Consider the following 19892-nt stretch of genomic DNA (forward strand, 5'->3'; position numbering starts at 1 on the left):
GTTCAATAAAAGCAAGTGTAGAGTCTTGCACCTGGGAAGGAACAACCGTTTGTTTCTGTACAGGCTCGGGGATGACCTGCTGGAGAAGAGCTCTGTGGAGAAGGACCTGGGGGTCCTGGTTGATGACAGGTTGGCCATGAGCCAGCAGTGTGCACTGGTGGCTAAGCGAGCCAATGGGATCCTGGGGTGTATCAGGAGGAGTGTGGCCAGCAGATCACAGAAGGTGATCCTCCTCCTCTACTCTGCCCTGGTCAGGCCGCACTTGGAGTACTTTGTCCAGTTCTGGGCTCCCTGGTATAAAAAAGAGGTGGATCTCCTGGAGAGATCCAGAGAAGGGCTACAAAGATGATTAAGGGTCTGGAGCATCTCCCATGTGAAAAGAGGCTGAGTGAGCTGGGGCTGTTCAGCCTGGAGAAGACTGAGGGGGGACCTAATCAATGTTTATAAATATCTTAAATATGGGATGCAGGGGTGTTGGTAGATAGGGCTTTGCGGTTGGAAGATGTTGCGCCGTACGGAAAGGTAGGATCCCTCCCCTCCACAGGTAACCAATAGCAAGTAGCCGGTTAGGTGAGAGGATGGGAGTGGCATCACAGCCCTGGGGTATAAAGCCCCGTGCCTCTGGCTAATAAACGCCATTTGCCGTCCACCACATTGGTGTCTGTGAGCTGATGGACCGTGCTGCCAGAGTGTGGCGCCGTTGCCGTTCCTGAACCAGGTCACCGCGCCTTGTGAAAGGCAACACAGTGTGCCCTCCTGGCTAAGAAGGCCAATGGCACCCTGGGGTGTATTAGAGGGGGTGTGGTTCGTAGGTCAAGAGAGGCCTTTCTCCCCCTTGCCCAGGTGAGAACGCACCTGGAATGTTGTGTCCAGTTCTGGGGCCCTCAGTTCCAGAAGGACAGAGAACTCCTTGGAAGAATCCAGGGCAGGGCCACCAAGATGACTCCTTATCAGGAAAGGCTGAGGGAGCTGGGCCTCTTGAGCTTGGAGAAGAGGAGACTGAGGGGTGACATTCTTCATCTTTATAAATATGTAAATGGTGAGAGTTGGGAGGATGGAGCCAGGCTCTTCTCAGTGATGGCCAGTGATAAGGGGCAATGGGTGAAAGGTGGAGCAGAGGAAGTTCCATATGAATGTAAGGAGGAACTTTTTCCCTGTGAGGGTGATGGAGCACTGGGACAGACTGCTCAGTGAGGTTGTGGAGTCTCCTTCTCTAGAGACTCTAAAAACCTGCCTGGATGCATTCCTGTGTGATTTAGTCTGGGTGATCCTGCTCTGGCAGGGGAGGTTGGACTAGATGATCTTTTGAGGTCCCTGCCAACTCCTAACGTTCTGTGATTCTCTGATTCTATGATTCCTACCCAAGGGAATGTTCCTAAAAGCTCCTCATATCCTTTTAATGCTCTACCAGTGTCAACCTTAGAAACTGCTAAATGCCCAGGTACAGCTCCAAAACAAAAGCTTTAAGTACTGAACAATGTTCCTGGCCTGAAACCTCCCAAGGAAGCCAATAGCAGCCCAAATAACCTTGGAGCTCAGGGCTTTCCTTGGCAAGGGAATGGTCCTAACAATGCCTATGTCATTTCGTGTGCTAACAGTATCCATATTTCAAACTGATAAATGTCCAGTAGTAGGTCCCAAGCAAGAGGACTGAGGGCAGAAATATGTTGCTGTCCTGCAACCATGCGAGGTAGCCCAGTAGCAGCCCCAGTACCCTTGGAACTCATTTTTGTCCCTACCAAGGGATCGTTCCTAACACTGCCTGACATCATCACCTGGGAAGGAATAACCGCTGGAATCAGTACAGGCTGGGGGATGACCTGCTGGAGAAGAGCTCAGTGGAAAAGGACCTGGGGGTGCCAGTGGGTGACAGGTTGGCCATGAGCCAGCAGTGTGCCCTGGTGTCTAAGAGAGCCAATGAGATCCTGGGGGACATAAAAAAGAAAGTGGCCAGCAGGTCAAAGGAGGTGATCCTCCCCCTCTGCTCTGCCCTGGTCAGACCCCACCTGCAGTGTTGTGCCCAGTTCTGGGCTCCCCAGGACAAAAAAGCCAGGGATCTCCTGGAGAGAGTCCAGCGGAGGCTACAAAGGCAATTAAAGGCCTGGAGCATCTCCCCTATGAGGAAAGGCTGAGTCACCCGGGGGTATTCACCCTTGAGAAAAGAAGGTTAAGAGGGGATTTTATCAGTGTTTATAAATATCTGAATTGTAGGACCCAGGGGAATATTTTAAGCCTCTTTTCAATGGTCTGTGGGGGTAAAACAAGGGGCAATGGTTACAAGTTGGAGCACAGGAAGTTCTGCACCGACATGGGGAAAAACTTTTTCCCAGTGAGGGTGACAGAGCCCTGGGACAGGCTGCCCAGGGGGGTTGTGAAGTGTCCCCCTCTGGAGATATTCAAGACCCCTCTGGACACTGACCTGTGCGACCTGTCCTAGGGAACCTATTTTGGCTGGGGGTTGGACCCAAAGATCTCTTGAGGTCCCCCCCAACCCCTACAATTCTGTGACTCTGTGACTGATAGATAGATAGATAGATAGATAGATAGATAGATAGATAGATAGATAGATTGTGAGGCAAGGGGATTGACTGATACATTGAAGAATGAGCTATAGGGATTGACTGATCGGTAGATGTGAGGTGAAGAAGTTGGCTGATATATAGATCGTGAGGTAAGACGATAGAGAGATCAATAGATTGTGAGGTAAGAACATTGTCTGAGAGATAAATGAGAGGTATGAGAGACTGATAGAATGTGAGGTAAGGGGATTGATACAGAGATTGTGACATAAGGGGACTGTGAGGCAATGAGATTGTGATGTAAGGCAATAGACTGATGGATTGTGAGGTAAGAAGGTGGATTGATAGATGTGACGTAATGAGATTGATAGATTATGAGGTAAGGGGTTTGTGAGGTAAGGGGATTGTGAGGAAGAGGGATTGTGAGATAAAGGGATTGTGAGGTAAGGGGATTGTAAGGCAATGGGATCGTGAGGTAAGGGGATTGTGAGTTAAGGGGATTATGAAGTCACAGAATTGATTGACAGATATATTGTGAGGAAAGGAGATTGTGCGGTGAGGGGATTTGGAGATAAGGGGATATTGAGGTAAAGGGTTGTGAGGTAAAGAGACTGTGAGGTAAGGGGATTGTGAGGTAAGGGGATTGTGAGGAAAAGGGATTATGAGGTAAGGGGATTGTGAGGTAAAGAGATTGTGAGGTAAGGGCATTGTGAGGTAAAGGGATTGTGAGTTAAGGGTATTATGAGGTAAGAGGATTGTGAGGTAAGGGGATTGTAAGGTAAATGGATTGTGAGTTAGTTAAGGGCATTGTGAGGTAAAGGGATTGTGTACTAAAAAGATTGTGATGTATGATGATTGTGAGTTAAGGGGATTATGAAGTCACAGAATTGATTGACAGATAGATTGTGAGGTAAGGGGATTGTGACGTAAAGGGATTGTTTGGTAAAGGGATTGTGAGGTAAGAGGATTGTGGGGTGTGGCCTGCACCTTGAGAAACAAAGCCACATGCACTGCCAGGTTAACAGATAACGGGATGGAGCCTTTAGGCCATGAACCTCGGGGAAACTAAACAAGGTGGCAGCATCGTTGCCGGCCCCCTGCTGGGACAGGCTCCAGGAAAGAGTGTCCTCTATTGTTAAGGTGTATCTGCTGTCTGAGGAGGGTTTAGAAGTTCTATTAGAATAAGATAGAGATGCTGCTGTGACAGTAAAACTTTGACCAATCAGATGTAGCCCAGAAACAGGGTATGTTTGAAAGAAAGCAGCCGTCTGCAGAGCATATAAACAGGAATGGTTCTGTGCAATGAACCGACTCTTGCTGGCATCAAGCTGTGGCTGTCTCTCTCCGTCGCGGAACTTTCTGGATATTAATGAGTCTCATGGTGTCTCTGGTAAGTCCAGAGAGTTCAGCTACAAAGAGAAGAACGAAGAAACCTCTCCAGAAGTTCAAGTCAGGAGTAATGCCCAAAGCACCTTGAAGCAATAACAGGCCCCACTGGGAGCCATTCCTGACAAAGCCTCCCCAGGGGCTCGTTAGAACAGATAACTGGAGGCCATGAAGACAAAGACAGGCAAAGCACAGGCAGCTCTGATGCTGAGGACACCCTGGCTTGGTCTGATGAAGCAGCAATGCCAGTGTTGACCCCAAGCCCCTGGACAGGAAGATCCTGAGAATGTCAGAGGTGAGATCATGGAACAATCCCCATGGAGGATCCATGAATCTCCCAGGAGGGAGTCTAGAAGAACTGGTCTTCTCCTGCTGAGCTGGGCAGGCTCCTGGGATGGGGGGAGCTCATGGAAACCCAGCAGCACTGCAGAGAGACAGCTCTGCCCAGGAGCAGCTCCTCTGCCAAGCACACAGGGCTGGGGACACTGCCTGTAGGCACCGAGGGGAGACCTGTGAGGCTGAGAGAGCTGATGGATGCTGAGAGCTCACTGCAGGAGAAATATCCACAGCCTCTGCCTGGTATGTCTGTGGGTGCAGGGCAATGCAGGTTCTGTTCCTGGAGGGATCTCCTAAAGCTGGGACATGGGGCAGTGTGTGGGGTCTGTCAGGAGGACAGGTTCTCTATAGGACCAGAAGGTGCTGCCTGGAAAGGATGCTCTTGTGCCCCATCAGAGGGACAGGGCAGGACAGCTGTCTTCTCCTGGGCATGGCTGCATTCACACTGTGGAAAGAAGCGGTGGATGTAAAGTCTGACGCATGGAAATATGGTGCAGGGTCCTTGTCCCAGAGAGAAGAAATCTCCGAGTGCCTGTCCTTCTAGCTGTCTGTGGAAAGTTTCTCGCTGTTTCTCCTCCTGTCCTTGTTGCCTTTCTCCCACCATTTCCTGGGGCTCCAAAGACATCCATTGGTGGGGCTGGCACTGAGCTGACCCTCACTTCAGGATCCCCATCATTAGGACTGAGGTTTTCCAGGCAGCTCCTGCTGGGCTGCAGCTGCCTCCCACAATGGCACCGCTCTCCCAGGGACTCTTGTGCCCCAGAGAGGAGCCCCATGCAGGAGACATCTCGGAACAGAGGCCGTGACAATGGCACTCATCACCTGTGTGTGGGCAGATGCACTGAGCCCTGTGTGTCCCTGGCCGGGAGCGGGGAGCTGAGATCCTCCTTGGGTAGGATGAGACCACAGGAGGGCTTTGGAGCTCTGCCCTGTGAGACTGGATTCCTCAGCTCTCAGTCAGGAGAAAATCACAGTTCCAAAGCTCTGCTCTGCCCTCGGTGAAACTGGAGTGACAGTGCTGAAAAGCTCATTGCTATCCACAGGGGATTTAGTCTGAGATCACACTATCCTTCTATTTACAGACTGCTGCAAGGCAGGATTGAGTTTTCCAGAGCCTCCTCCCAGCAGTGGCACACTCAAGCCAGCACAAAGCAGACCTCCCAAAAGGGATCTGCCAAAAGTCTTCCTGAATACAGAGAGTCAGTGTGAATTGAAAGAGGCTTTCCTCAAAGAATTGTTCCCTAACTTCTCACTGCCTTATCCTCCTTGCACAGGTCTCCACACTTGATGGCAGCAGATGTCCAACAGCAGCAGCTCCATCAGCCAGTTCCTCCTCCTGCCCTTTGCAGACACAAGGAAGCTGCAGCTCCTGTACTTCTGGCTCTTCCTGGGCATCTACCTGGCTGCTCTCCTGGGCAATGGCCTCATCATCATCACCATAGCCTGTGACTACCACCTCCACACCCCCATGTACTTCTTCCTCCTCAATCTCGCTGTTACTGACCTTGCCTGCATCTCCACCACTGTTCCCAAAGCCATGGCCAATTCCTTGTGGGACACCAGGGCCATTTCCTACACAGGATGTGTGGCTCAACTCTTTTTCTTTGTATGTTTGATCTCTACAGAGCTCTTTCTTCTCACTGTCATGGCCTATGACCGCTACGTTGCCATCTGCCTCCCCCTGCACTACGGGACCCTCCTGGGCAGCAGAGCTTGTGTCCACATGGCAGCAGCTGCCTGGGCCAGTGGGTTTCTCTATTCTGTGCTGCACACAGCCAACACATTTTCACTTCCCCTCTGCCATGGCAATGCTGTTGACCAGTTCTTCTGTGAAATCCCCCAGATCCTCAAGCTCTCCTGCTCAGATGCCTACCTCAGGGAAACTGGAGTCCTTGTGGTCAGTGCCTCTTTTGCTACTGGGTGTTTTGTGTTCATTGTGGTGTCCTATGTGCAGATCTTCAGGGCTGTGCTGAGGATCCCCTCGCAGCAGGGACAGCACAAAGCCTTTTCCACCTGCCTCCCTCACCTGGCTGCAGTGTCCTTGTTCCTTAGCACTGCCATCTTTGCCTACCTGAAGCCCCCCTCCATCTCCTCCCTATTTCTGGACCTGGTATTTTCATTTCTTTACTCTGTTGTTCCACCAGCAGTGAACCCCCTCATCTACAGCATGAGGAACCAGGAGCTAAAGGATGCCATGTGGAAACTGAGGACTGGATGTTTCTAAGCAGCTCATCTTTGGCATATCACTGGCCATGGAACTCACATTAGGACCAGTCTGTATTTAGTATGAATTTTGGTGGTTGTTTAGTCTTCTCAGTAGCCTAGATACATGTATGCGCTTCACTTTTCTCAGTGATTTTCCACCTCTGCTTGCTCTTTGGTCATTTCGATGCTGCTCAGCTCTCCAGTGACTTCCGAGACTTGGAAAACTTCCCATCTGTCAGATGTCTAATAAATGATTCTCTGTCGTGGTTTCACCCGGCTGAGGGCCAAGATCCACGCAGCTGCCTGCTCCTTTAAGGAAAAGAGCAGGTTAAAGGGAAAAGGGAAGGGGGGTGAGAAGTAAGGGAAGGGAAAAGGAATAGAAAGGGGCAAATAACCCCAAAATCAAGAAATTAAGAGGCCCGTGGGTTGGGATAAGGATAGTTTACTAAGATAACAGAAAGATACAATGTAACAATACTAACAGGACTTCAAAGCAAAATATATGAAGCTGTTGATACACAATGCAGTTTCTCACCGAACCACACAACTCAGGCCGTGCCACCCAGAGCCGTCCCAGAACCCGACCGTCCCCCAGAACCGCGCGTCCCGGAGCCGCCCCAGGCCTTCCTCCCATCAGCCCCTCGATATCCTGGGCAGGACGTAACTGGCGTGGAATACTCTCTTTGGTCAGTTCGGTCACCTGTCCTGGCTTCGCCCCTCCTTTCTCATGAAGAGCTGAGAAAGTCCTTGACTGTCTGACAGCAACTAGAAACATCAGGGTGTTATCAGCACTACTCCCATTTTACTCTCAAACACAGCATTCATCTGCTGTTACAAATGAAATTAACTCCATCCTGACCAAAACCAGGACATTATCCACCCCTTATTCCATACCATTTACGTCATGACCAAATCCAACCATTTCTTGTTTCAGACACACATATATGTGTGCACACATGTATACGCACATATGTGCATACAGGTATTCTTCCCTTAGTCCATTCCTCTGAGTTTGTTGAGTGAATGAACATTTAGTCCATGATGATCTTCAGGCTTCATTCGTCGTAACAGTCTCTCGTGGTGTCAGTATGCGTCACTGGATCGTTGTATCTCGGGCTCTCGGCCGATACAGCTGACATGGTCCATGTTCATAGTCTGTGAATCAAAGATGTTCATTTTCAAAGGGAAGGAGGAAAAAGTTCTTGGAACACCAGGTCTTGGTCCCGTCGTCGTGGCACTCTTCCTTCATTGACTTGTATGACTCCGGCTGTAACTCCATTGGTACAACATACAACAACATACAGCAATAATAGCAATAATGACTGTACAGAGCAATTATTATAATACAATCTTTACCTTATTGATTATATTGGCTATTCTCACCTAAAATCAAATCCCTCTGGGGTACACATCGAACTTCTCCATCCTTCTGCATTACCCACCAAGTACAACCAGGTCCTTGAGCAAAAGGAATCCCAGACATGGGTTTACCTTTGCCTGAAGCAGGGATGACCCAAACTGTCTTCCCTAAAATACTCTTCATATGCACCACTGGGACTCTGTCTCCTTCCACAGTACGTGGAAATTTTGACTGGGCAGGACCAGGTCGATTGGTGGATCCTCTAGAGTTAACTAACCACGTGGCTTTGGCTAAATATGTATCCCAGTGTTTGAATGTTCCACCACCCATCGCTTTCAGGGTAGTCTTTAAGAGTCCATTATATCGTTCAATTTTCCCAGAGGCTGGTGCATGATAAGGAATATGATACACCCACTCAATGCCATGCTCTTTTGCCCAAGTGTCTATGAGAGCATTTCGGAAATGAGTCCCATTGTCTGACTCAATTCTTTCCGGGGTGCCGTGTCGCCATAGGACTTGCCTTTCAAGACCCAGGATTGTATTCCGGGCAGTGACATGTGGTACGGGATATGTTTCTAGCCAGCCGGTGGTTGCCTCCACCATCGTAAGCACATAACGCTTGCCATGGCGGGTGCGTGGGAGGGTGATGTAATCAATCTGCCAAGCCTCCCCATATCTGTATTTCATCCACCGTCCTCCATACCAAAGTGGCTTTAACCGCTTCGCTTGCTTGATTGCGGCACACGTCTCACACTCATGGATAACTTGTGCAATAGCATCCATGGTTAAGTCCACCCCTCGATCTCGAGCCCATCTATATGTTGCATCTCTCCCTTGATGACCTGAGGAATCATGAGCCCATCGAGCTAGGAATAATTCACCTTTGCGTTGCCAGTCTAGATCTACTTGAGCCACTTCAATCCTAGCAGCCTTATCTACCTGATGGTTGTTTCGATGTTCCTCCATGGCCCGACTCTTAGGCACATGGGCATCAACATGACGTACCTTTACAACGAGCTTCTCTAACCGGGCAGCAATATCTTGCCATAAGTCAGCAGCCCATATGGGTTTGCCTCTACGCTGCCAGTTGTTCTTTTTCCACTGCTGCAACCAACCCCACAGGGCATTGGCTACCATCCATGAATCAGTGTAAAGGTAGAGCATTGGCCACTTTTCTCTCTCAGCAATGTCCAGGGCTAACTGGATGGCTTTCACCTCAGCGAACTGGCTTGATTCACCTTTTCCTTCAGTAGCTTCTGCTACTCGTCTTGTAGGACTCCATACAGCAGCTTTCCATCTTCGTTGCTTTCCCACAAGGCGACAGGAGCCATCAGTGAAAAGGGCATATTGCTTCTCATTCTCTGGCAATTTGTTGTAAGGTGGGGCTTCTTCAGCCCGTGTCACCTCCTCATCCTCTGGTGACATGCCAAAATCTTTGCCTTCAGGCCAGTCTGTGATCACTTCCACAATTCCTGGGCGATTAGGATTTCCTATTCGAGCCCGTTGAGTAATCAGTGCAACCCACTTGCTCCACGTAGCATCAGTGGCATGGTGTGTAGAAGGGACCTTCCCTTTGAACATCCAGCCCAGCACCGGCAGTCGGGGTGCCAGGAGGAGCTGGGCTTCAGTTCCAATCACCTCTGAAGCGGCTCGAACCCCTTCATAGGCGGCCAGTATTTCCTTTTCTGTTGGAGTATAATTGGCCTCAGAGCCTTTGTAGGCCCGACTCCAAAACCCCAGCGGTCGACCTCGAGTCTCTCCTTGTGCTTTCTGCCAGAGACTCCAGGTAGGGCCATTCTCCCCGGCCGCAGTGTAAAGCACATTTTTAACATCTGTCCCTGTCCGGACAGGCCCAAGGGCCACTGCATGGACTATCTCACGTTTGATCTGCTCAAAGGCTTGTTGCTGCTCAGGGCCCCACTGGAAATCATTCTTCTTCCGAGTTACGTGGTAAAGTGGGCTCACAATGAGACTGTAGTTTGGGACATGCATTCGCCAAAAACCTATAACACCTAAGAAAGCTTGTGTTTCCTTTTTGTTGCTTGGTGGAGACATAGCTGCAATTTTATTGACAATGTCCATTGGGATCTGACGACGCCCATCCTGCCATTTTATTCCTAAAAACTGGATTTCTTGCGTAGGCCCCTTGACTTTACTTTGTTTTATAGCAAAACCAGCTTCTAAAAGGATTTCAATTATCCTTTTTCCTTTCTCAAATACTTCCTCTGCTGTATTGCCCCATACTATGATGTCATCAATATACTGCAGGTGCTCTGGGGCTTCACCCTTTTCCAGTGTAGTCTGAATCAGTCCATGGCAGATGGTGGGGCTGTGTTTCCACCCCTGGGGCAGACGATTCCACGTGTATTGGATGCCCCTCCAGGTGAAAGCAAACTGTGGCCTGCACTCTGGCGCCAGTGGTATTGAGAAGAAAGCATTTGCAATGTCAATTGTGGCATACCACTTGGCTGTCTTTGACTCCAGTTCATACTGCAGTTCCAGCATGTCCGGTACAGCAGCACTCATACCTGGAGTGACTTCATTTAGGCCACGATAGTCCACTGTCAGCCTCCACTCTCCATCAGACTTCCGCACTGGCCATATGGGACTGTTAAAGGGTGAGCGAGTTCGGCTGATCACTCCTTGACTCTCCAGTTGACGAATCAGCTTATGGATGGGGATCAGGGAATCCCGGTTAGTACGGTATTGTCTCCTGTGCACGGTCGTCGTAGCAATTGGCACTTGCTGTTCTTCGACCTTCAACAACCCCACAACAGAAGGATTGTCTGAGAGTCCAGGCAAGGCACGCAATTGCTCAATTTCTTCTGTCTCCAAAGCAGCTATTCCAAAAGCCCATCGGTATCCTTTTGGGTCTTTAAAATAACCTCTACGGAGATAATCCATACCTAAAATGCACGGAGCTTCTGGGCCAGTCACAATTGGGTGTTTCTCCCAGTCCTTCCCAGTTAAGCTCATTTCAGCCTCTAACACAGTCAATTGTTGGGATCCCCCTGTCACTCCAAAAATGCTAACAGGTTCAGTCCCAACATGATTCGATGGCATTATCGTACACTGGGCACCAGTATCCACCAGAGCCTTGTACTCTTGTGGGTCTGACGTGCCAGGCCATCGGATCCACACAGTCCAATAAACACGGTTATCCCTCTCCTCCACCTGGCTGGAGGCAGGGCACCTCTATTGTTGCTGACTGTGTTGGCTGTTCACTGGTGCAGCGTTCTTCCTGGCAGAATCGCGTTGTGCGATTCTTTTACCTCGCAGCTCATTTACTCGTGCTTGGAGGGCTGAGGTGGGCTGCATACCCCACTTCATCATGTCCTCACCATGGTCACGCAGGTAAAACCACAGCGTCTCTCGTTGTGTGTACCTACTGTATCCTCCCTTCTGGGATGATGGACGCTTTCTCCCAATAGCTGCAACATGGCTGCATACGGGTTGGGAGTTGGACACATTTTCGTCAAGCCGTTTGACCAATTTCTCTACTGCTGCGATCACAGAGAGAGAAACATTGTCCTGATATCTCCGAAGGTGGCCGGACACCTCAGATACGGTTGGTGGATACGTATCACTCCAGTCCATTGTTGCCAATGAATTGGTGTGCCCTGCTGGTGCACTTCGTACAACCTTACGCCACATATCTGGGGTGCATAGGACGTCATCAGGATCAGAGGGAAGCTGTGGGTTGTCCAGATCATAATAAATTACCTCCCGTACAGCTAATTCTCTCAGGTGCTGGATAACTGCCTCTAGGTTGTTACACTTGGGTGTTTGACATGTGATGTATTCCTTTATGGGATACCTTTCCCTCACACTTGACAGTAGTCGCCTCCAGAGGCTGAGGATTTCAGGCTTTTCCCCAATTGCCTTATCAATGCCTCCTTCTCTAGCTAGGGATGCCAACTGCTTGGCCTCCCTGCCATCTAATTCCAGACTACTGGCTCCGTGATCCCAGCATCGGAGCAACCAAGTGATGATGTGCTCACCTGGGCGGCGGCTGAAATCTTTTCGAATTTCACGCAGCTCGCTCAGGGACAGGGATCGTGTGACAACAACCTTATCCCGGGATGGTTGAGATGGCTTTGCCTTATCCTGAGATGGTTTGGATGGCCCTGCCTTATCCTGAGATTCATCAGATGACCCCGCTTTATCCTGACATTCATCAGATGACCCTGCTTTATCCTGACCTTCATCAGGTGGCCCTGATTCAATTTCATCCTCATCCTCATCCTCATCCTCATCCTCATCCTCATCCTCATCCTCATCCTTCACTACAGGAACAACTTTCTTTGTGTATTTCCTCTTTCGTACGGGAGCAACAGACACTGATGTGGGTTGATTTTTTGTTTTACCGGCAGTATCTGCTGTAGGGGCAGCAGTAGCTGCAGCATCAGTTGGACAGGTTGCAGTAGCCACAGTGCTAGTCACAGAAGTTACAGTGGCCTCAGTGTTAGTCCCGGTAGTTACAGTAGCTACAGTTTCTGCTGGTCTGTTTTCCTTCATTTCCCTCTGACAGTGCTGCCTGCTATCAAGCAGTGTTTGGTAAATAGTGGCCAGGGCCCAGCACAGTGCAGTAAGCTGTGCATCTCTGGGAAACTTACGGCAATTTCTTTTCAGATATGCAGCCACTTTATCAGGGTCCTGTAACTGTTCGGGAGTGAAACTCCAAAACATCGGACGTGAGAAAGTGCCTAGGTAGTTGCCCATACTCTGCCACGTACCCTGCCACTCGTGATTATCTGGCCTCGCAGAACACTCTTGAGTGGTATTCATAAACCTTTGCTTCATATTGAACAAAAGCAGAACCACATTCACCAAACATAACAACAGCAAAATGCTAGTTTGAATATCCCAGGGATATTGGAAATTTTCAAAAACTGTTACCAGAGCTGTTGTATTTAGCCCAAAGGAAGAGAAAGCAGCATAGATATTTCTTTCTGTACTCCCACCATACCAGCTGCCATTGCTAACTCCTCCCTGTCCAAAGAATGGACAGGGCAGCAAAATCTCATACAGATACCAGAACACATTCGTGATCATCGATATCACTGTATCATAAACTGTTTTCATAAAATACACCAAAATGAGGTACGGGAACGAAAACAGGAGCCGCAGCCCCAGGATGTTAAAGGATCCTGCTAGGATTGCATACAACAGACGGTGCTTTTGCTGCCACAGCTGTGAGCACAGCCTTGTAAGTAAATACCAGAGCATCGTGACCAGAGACTGCTTAAATCAAAGTGCTTATCACAACTTTGACTTAATTACAATCCAGTCAGGGTCAGATCTACCGTTATCCCAACCTTTCGGGCCCCACGTTGGGCGCCAAAAAGACTGTCGTGGTTTCACCCGGCTGAGGGCCAAGATCCACGCAGCTGCCTGCTCCTTTAAGGAAAAGAGCAGGTTAAAGGGAAAAGGGAAGGGGGGTGAGAAGTAAGGGAAGGGAAAAGGAATAGAAAGGGGCAAATAACCCCAAAATCAAGAAATTAAGAGGCCCGTGGGTTGGGATAAGGATAGTTTACTAAGATAACAGAAAGATACAATGTAACAATACTAACAGGACTTCAAAGCAAAATATATGAAGCTGTTGATACACAATGCAGTTTCTCACCGAACCACACAACTCAGGCCGTGCCACCCAGAGCCGTCCCAGAACCCGACCGTCCCCCAGAACCGCGCGTCCCGGAGCCGCCCCAGGCCTTCCTCCCATCAGCCCCTCGATATCCTGGGCAGGACGTAACTGGCGTGGAATACTCTCTTTGGTCAGTTCGGTCACCTGTCCTGGCTTCGCCCCTCCTTTCTCATGAAGAGCTGAGAAAGTCCTTGACTGTCTGACAGCAACTAGAAACATCAGGGTGTTATCAGCACTACTCCCATTTTACTCTCAAACACAGCATTCATCTGCTGTTACAAATGAAATTAACTCCATCCTGACCAAAACCAGGACATTCTCTCAGAATTTTAGTGTGTTGTTAAGTGACCTTTCTATCTATCTGAACAGAAGTTGGTTTGGAGAGAATCTCCTCTGAACGCTGACCCCCTTCATTTGCTGCGGGATGAGCATGAGCCAGCAATGTGCCCTCCTGGCTATGAAGGCCAATGGCATCCTGGGGTGTATTAGAAGGGGTGTGTTCAGTAGGTCAAGAGAAGTCTTTCTCCTCCTTGCCCAGGTGAGAACGCACCTGGAATGTTGTGTCTAGTTCTGGGCTTCTCAGTTCAAGAATGACAGGGAACTCCTTGAAAGAGTCCAGCGTTGGTCGTGCTGTGGCTCTGTGATTCTGTGGTTCCTACACAGAGGAATGATCCTAAAAGCTCCTGTTTTCATTTTCAGGCTCAACTAGTGTCCACCTTAGAAAGTGCTAAATGTATAGTAGGGCTGCAAAGCAGATTTGAGTGCTGGAAGATGTTCCTGGCCTGAAACCTATCTAGGTAGCTCACTAGCAGCCCAAGTAGGCTTAAGGCTCAGGGCTTACCTTTCCTAACTGTGCCTGTGGACATTCACAGGCTCTCCCAGCATCCAACATGACACACTAAATGTAAAGCAGTAGCCTCAAACATAACATGCAAGGGCATAAAAATCTTATTGGCCTGAAAACTCTCCTTGTAGCCCACTAGCAGCCCCAGTAACCATGGGGCACAGGGTTTTCATAGACAATGCAATGGTATGAAATTTGCCTGTTGTCTTTTTCCAGCTCTAACAGTGTCCACCGTTGAAAACATAAAAAGTCCAGCTATAATTCCCAAAGACAAAGTTTGAGGTGTGAAAGATGTTTCTGACCTTCAACCTGCCTGGGTATCCCACTAGCAGCCCCCGTAGCCCTGGGGCTCAAGGTTTTCTTTAGAAAGGGAACAGTCTGATGTCATTTTGGGGCTCTACCAGCATACACCTTCAAACTGCTAAACAAACAGCAAGAGATCCCTAACAAAAGTGTGAGGGATGAAAGATTCTCCTGGCATGAAACCTGCCTAGGTAGATCACTGGCAGCCCCAGTACCTTAGGGTTCAGAGTGTTCAGAGACAAAAGAAGGGTCATAACATTGCTTGATATTAATTCTGGCTATATCAGCATCCACCTTTGAACCTGCAAAATGCACAGCAATACATCCCAAACTAAAGGTGTGAGGGATGAAAGATGTTCATGGCCTTACATATCCCCTGGTATCCCACTAGCAGCCCCAGGAACATGGGGGTCAGGGCTTTTGTAGCCATGGGAGTGGATGTAACTCTGCCCAACATAATTTTCCAGCTTCAACAGTGTCCACCTTTGAAACTGCTCAATGTCCAGCACCAGCTCCATGGCAAAAGGTGCAAGGGCTTAAAAACCTTGGGGCTCAGGTCATTCCTAGCCACAGGACCAGTCCTAAAAATGTCATTTTCAGGCTCTACCATCATCCACTCTCGAACATGCTGAACAATCAGCAATAGAGTCCCAGGTTCTTTAGCACCTATTGCTGGCATTTTGTTAAAAGCACCGTAAGTTAGAGAGCCATCTGCAAGCATATGTGAACCATTAGTAAAATAGAGATTCCCTTCAGAGAGATCTTGAGAAATTCTGGGATTTGATGACCAGGAACATCAGAAAGATTTCCAACCAGAAGAGATCTTCTCCTCCTGCCCGTATTTTCTCTGCGGCTGGAATTAATTCTCATGTTGGTGGCCCCCATAGTTCTGGTGTTTGGATTTGTAAGTCATAAAGTTTAAATAAACATGTTTGTTCCTTGCTGAGCAGGGCTTGCACAGCATCAAGGCCTTTTTTCTAGTTCTGCTCCAGAAATGAGTCAACTAGGAGTGCACAAGTGCCTGGAAGGGCACAGGAGTGACCCCACCATTGTGTTGCACTTGTTGTCTACAAAGGCGGCCTAATTTTGGGAGCAATACATTTGACTTTCTTTCTAGCAGCCAGTGTGGTGTCATGTGTGGGTGTTAGGATGAGAACACTGCTGATAACAGGGAGGCTTTAGTTGTGTCCAAGCAATCAGTCTTTCTCCTGGGCAGAGCTGTCTCTCTGCAGCACTGCAATATTTCTGAGCTCCCTCTATTCATCCCAGGAGCCCAGCTAACAGAAGAGGAGCAGGTGAAGACATCGTACACTCCATCCCCTCTGGACTCCTCCCTAGAGCTCCAGGGAACCTTCTTGGAAAGAAACTGAAGTTCTCATTGACTTTCCCTCCCCTGGCTGGGGAGAAATCCTTGTGTCCAGCAGAGTCCTTTTTCCTGATCAAACCAGAGCTGGGCAGGACAATCACCTTTCATTGTCTTTGCATGAGACAGGACCCCCAGGCAGGGACAGGCAGGGGTCTCTGACCCCCTGCAAAGGATAAGGAGCATGGCTGCCTGGGACCTGCTGGTCCCAGTGCCCATGAGAATTATTGAGTATGAAGGCCAGGAGAGAGTTGCTCGGACACCAACCCCTGTTGTCAGCTGAAGGGCCAGAGGTGGTCCAAGAGACATGAGTGGGTACAAGGTCCAATAGAGCAATGCTGCCTGGGATGAGGAGCATTTTTGAGCCTGGTGGGGAATTCCTTTGGCCAAATGAAAAGACACCAGATGGTCACAGTTAGGACCATCCATACCCAGAAGCACCACATGTCCAACAGAAACTCCAATAGCCAGTTCCTCCTCCTGCTCCCATGGGAGCTGCAGCTCCTGCCGTTCTGCCTCTTCCTTGGCATCTTCCTGTCTGCTCCTCTGGGCAGCAGTTTAATGATCATTGTTACAGTCTCTCTAACATTTCCTCCTCCCTCAGCAGCCAGTCCCTGGCTGGTAGGGTTTGTGGAAGGATTTGAGCAGGTCGTAGGACAGTTATCACCTCCTACAGCCTGTGACTTTACAGCTGCACAGGCAAACAACCCTGGCAAGCTGACACACCATCTGTGCAATGGGTGCCTTGGCTACATCATCCCAATACCATCCCCATCCCAATCCCATTCCACCTGTCCTGGATCTTGCCAGGGCAGAAATAACCTCTCCAGGCAGGCAGCACAGGTGAGCTGAGTTAGCCCAGGCTGTTTGCCACACCACTTGACATCACTCCCCCACAAAAGGGGCTTGTTGGGGAGGGGCACTCCTGGTGCCTCCAGGGCAGTGCAAGTGCAGCTGAGTCATCGGGTTGGTCATTATGTTGTGCAGTTACTGGGTCATAACTGTGTATAAGTGAAATTCACTGTGGGCTACTTGCCTTTCATGGTGATTTGGTCAGTAAACTGTCCTTAGGCCAGCCCACGGAGGCTCTTTCTGTTTCTCCTGTGCGAGTGAGTGAGTGGCATGTGCTGCTCAGCCACTGGTTGGAGCTGAACCACCACAGCCCTTTTTGGAGCCCAAGGTGGGGCCTGAAGGGTTGTGATAACAGTAGAGGATGAGGTGAGGGGTGCTTTTCCCTCCCCTTTTCCCTTTAGGCTTTTTACAGCATCTGTTGAGAACGTTGACTATCCCTGGGATGTTCAGACCAGCATATGTGTCTTGCTCTCCTGAATGTCTGTCTGGACCTATGTGTTACCAACAACTGCTCCAAGAATATTGCCAAGAGGTCTTCCCTGGGCTGAAGGGTCAGGGGTGGCATGGGGTGTGGGAGGGCATGAAAAATTACCTAGACAAGAAAAAAAGATCCAGAGGCACTGTGGCTGCCCAGGCCTCAGAAACCACCACCACAGCTGAGCCAGAAAGAACCCTTCCAACAGGCACTGGAGCTACCCGTGCCTCAGAGAGTGCAGCTCCTGCAGTCTCCCCAACAAGCACCATGGGTACTCAAACCTCAGAGGCCAACCCCAGAGCTGATCCAGACAGCCAACCAGTATGCCTGTCAGTCACCTCTATCCAGAAGAAGAAATACATGGAGAAATCAGTCCTCATTGTGAAAGATGATGATGAACTGGGACCATTCCAAGGACCCGAAGAGGCAATACCAGAGGTTATAACCTGATCCTTGTCCTTGAGCTGAGAAACATGAGAAAAGACTTCAGCCACCTTCCAGGGGAGCACATCATCACCTGGCTACTCCCATGCTGGGACAATGGGGCACACAGCAGGGAGAAGGCAGGAAAGCCAAGCACCTGGGATCCCTGTCCAGAGAAGGAGGCAGTAACAAGGCAATTGGAAGGAAATCTCATGTTCTCAGCCTCTGAAAGTGACTTCTATCAAGTGTAAGGGCAAGGAACCAGTTCATTGAAGATGCTGTGTATTGGCCAGACCAGTGGATGACCATGGAGAGAGATATCCATTATCTGAGGGGATTAGCCATGTGAGAGATGATTTAGTGTGATCCTGATGGTCTGCAGCTCTGTGCATACTGGGTATAGACTTCCTCTGGAGAGGGCACTTCAAAGACCCAAAAGGGTACCAGTGGGCTTTTGCAATAGCTGCCTCAGAGACAAAAGACATTGAATAACTCTCTGTTCTGCCTGGACCGTCAGAAGACCCTTCTGTTGTAGGGTTGCTAAAGGTTGAATAACAGCGAGTACCAGTTGCTACCATGATGGTGCAAAGGCAACAATACCACACCCAACAGAGACTCCCTGATTCCCATTCAGAAACTGATCATCAACTGGAGAGTCAGGGAGTGATTGGTAGAACCCGCTCACCCTTCAGCAGTGCAATCTGGCCAGTGCAGAAGTCCAGTGCAGAGTGGAGGCTGGCACTGGATTATTGTGCCCTGAATGAGGTCACGCTGCCTCTGAGTGCTGCTGTGCCAGACATGCTAGAACACCAGTATGAACTGGAGTCAAAAGCAGCCAAGTGCTACGCCACAATCGACATTGCACATGTTGTTTTCTTGTCACTTTGGCAGCAGAATACAGGCCACAGTTTGCTTTCAGTTGGAAGAGGATCCAGGACACTTGGGATCGACTGCCCCAAGGCTGGAAACACAGCCCCACCATCTGCCATGGACTGATCCAGTCTGCATTAGAGCTGGATGAAGCCCCAGAGCACCTACAGTATACTGATGATGTTATGGCATGGGACAGCACAGCAGAGAAATTGTTTGAGAAAGGGAAGAAAATGATCTGAATTCTGCTAAAGCTGGTTTTGCCATTAGACCAAGTAAGGGCAAAAGGCCTGCTTAAGAAATCCACTTTTTAGGAATAAAATAGCAGGATGGGTGTCATCAGATCCCAGTGGATGTTATCAGCATAATAGCAGCTATGTCTCCATCCACCCACAAAAAGGAGACACAAGCTTTCCTAGGCACTGTGGTTTTCTGGAGATTGCATATCCCAAACCACAGTCTCATTGTCAGCCCTCTCTACCATGTAACCTGGTAAGAGACCGATTTCCAATGAGCAGTGAGAAGCCTTTGAAGAGATCAAACAGGAGATGGTCTGTGTAGTAGCTCTTGGGCCTGTCCAGACTGGGCCAGATGTAAAAAATGTGTTCTACAGGTCAGCCTGGGAGAATGGCCCTATCTGGACTCTGGCAGAAAGCACCAGGGGAGGCTCAAGGTCAGTCTCTGGGGTTTTGGAGTCGGGGCTACAAAGGATCCAGACACTCTAACAGAAAAGGAAATACTGGCAGCACATGAAGGGGTTTGAGCCACTTAAGAAGTGATTGGGACTGAAGCCCAGCTCCTCCTGGCACCCCGACTGCTGGTGCTGGGCTGGATGTCCAAAGGGAAGGCCGCTTATATGCTCCATGTCACTCATGCTACGTGGAGCAAGTGGGTCACACTTATCACACAGCAGGATTGAATAGGAAACCTCAATCACCCAGGAACAACCCTGGAAGTGATCACAGACTGGCCAGAAGGCAAAGACTGTGGAATATCACCGGAGGAACAGGTGACACGTGCTGAAGAGACCTCACTGTACAGTGAACTGCCAGAAAATGAGAGAAAATATGCCCTGTTCACCGATGTGTCCTGTGGCATTGCTGGTAAACATCAGAGGTGGAAGGCTGCTGTATAGAGTCCCACACGCCAAGTTGCAGAAGCTGCCTATGGAGAAGGCAAATCCAGCCAGTTTGCAGAGGTGAAAGCCATCCAGCTGGCTTTAGACATTGCCAAAGGAGAAAAAAGCCCAAATATTACATATTTCTCTATACTATTTCCTGGATGGTGGTCCAGGGTAGATGGTCTAAAT

The 19892-nt window shown here is 49.4% G+C and overlaps 1 protein-coding gene across 1 annotated transcript in view; it reads left to right on the forward strand.

Annotated features, from left to right (window-relative positions):
- Nucleotides 1–5709: 5709 nt before the first annotated feature.
- The window catches only part of LOC311202475 (olfactory receptor 14C36-like), a gene marked incomplete at both ends in the record, with an annotated part of 31207 nt that continues 17024 nt past the window's right edge, over nucleotides 5710–19892 (forward strand). The window contains one exon of the mRNA XM_084277060.1: nucleotides 5710–6063. Coding sequence (XP_084133186.1) covers nucleotides 5710–6063 — 354 coding nt within the window. The remainder of the gene's footprint in view (nucleotides 6064–19892) is intronic.

Source organism: Gallinula chloropus, assembly GCF_964237585.1.
Source record: "Gallinula chloropus genome assembly, chromosome: 30".
Classification (NCBI taxonomy): domain Eukaryota; kingdom Metazoa; phylum Chordata; class Aves; order Gruiformes; family Rallidae; genus Gallinula; species Gallinula chloropus.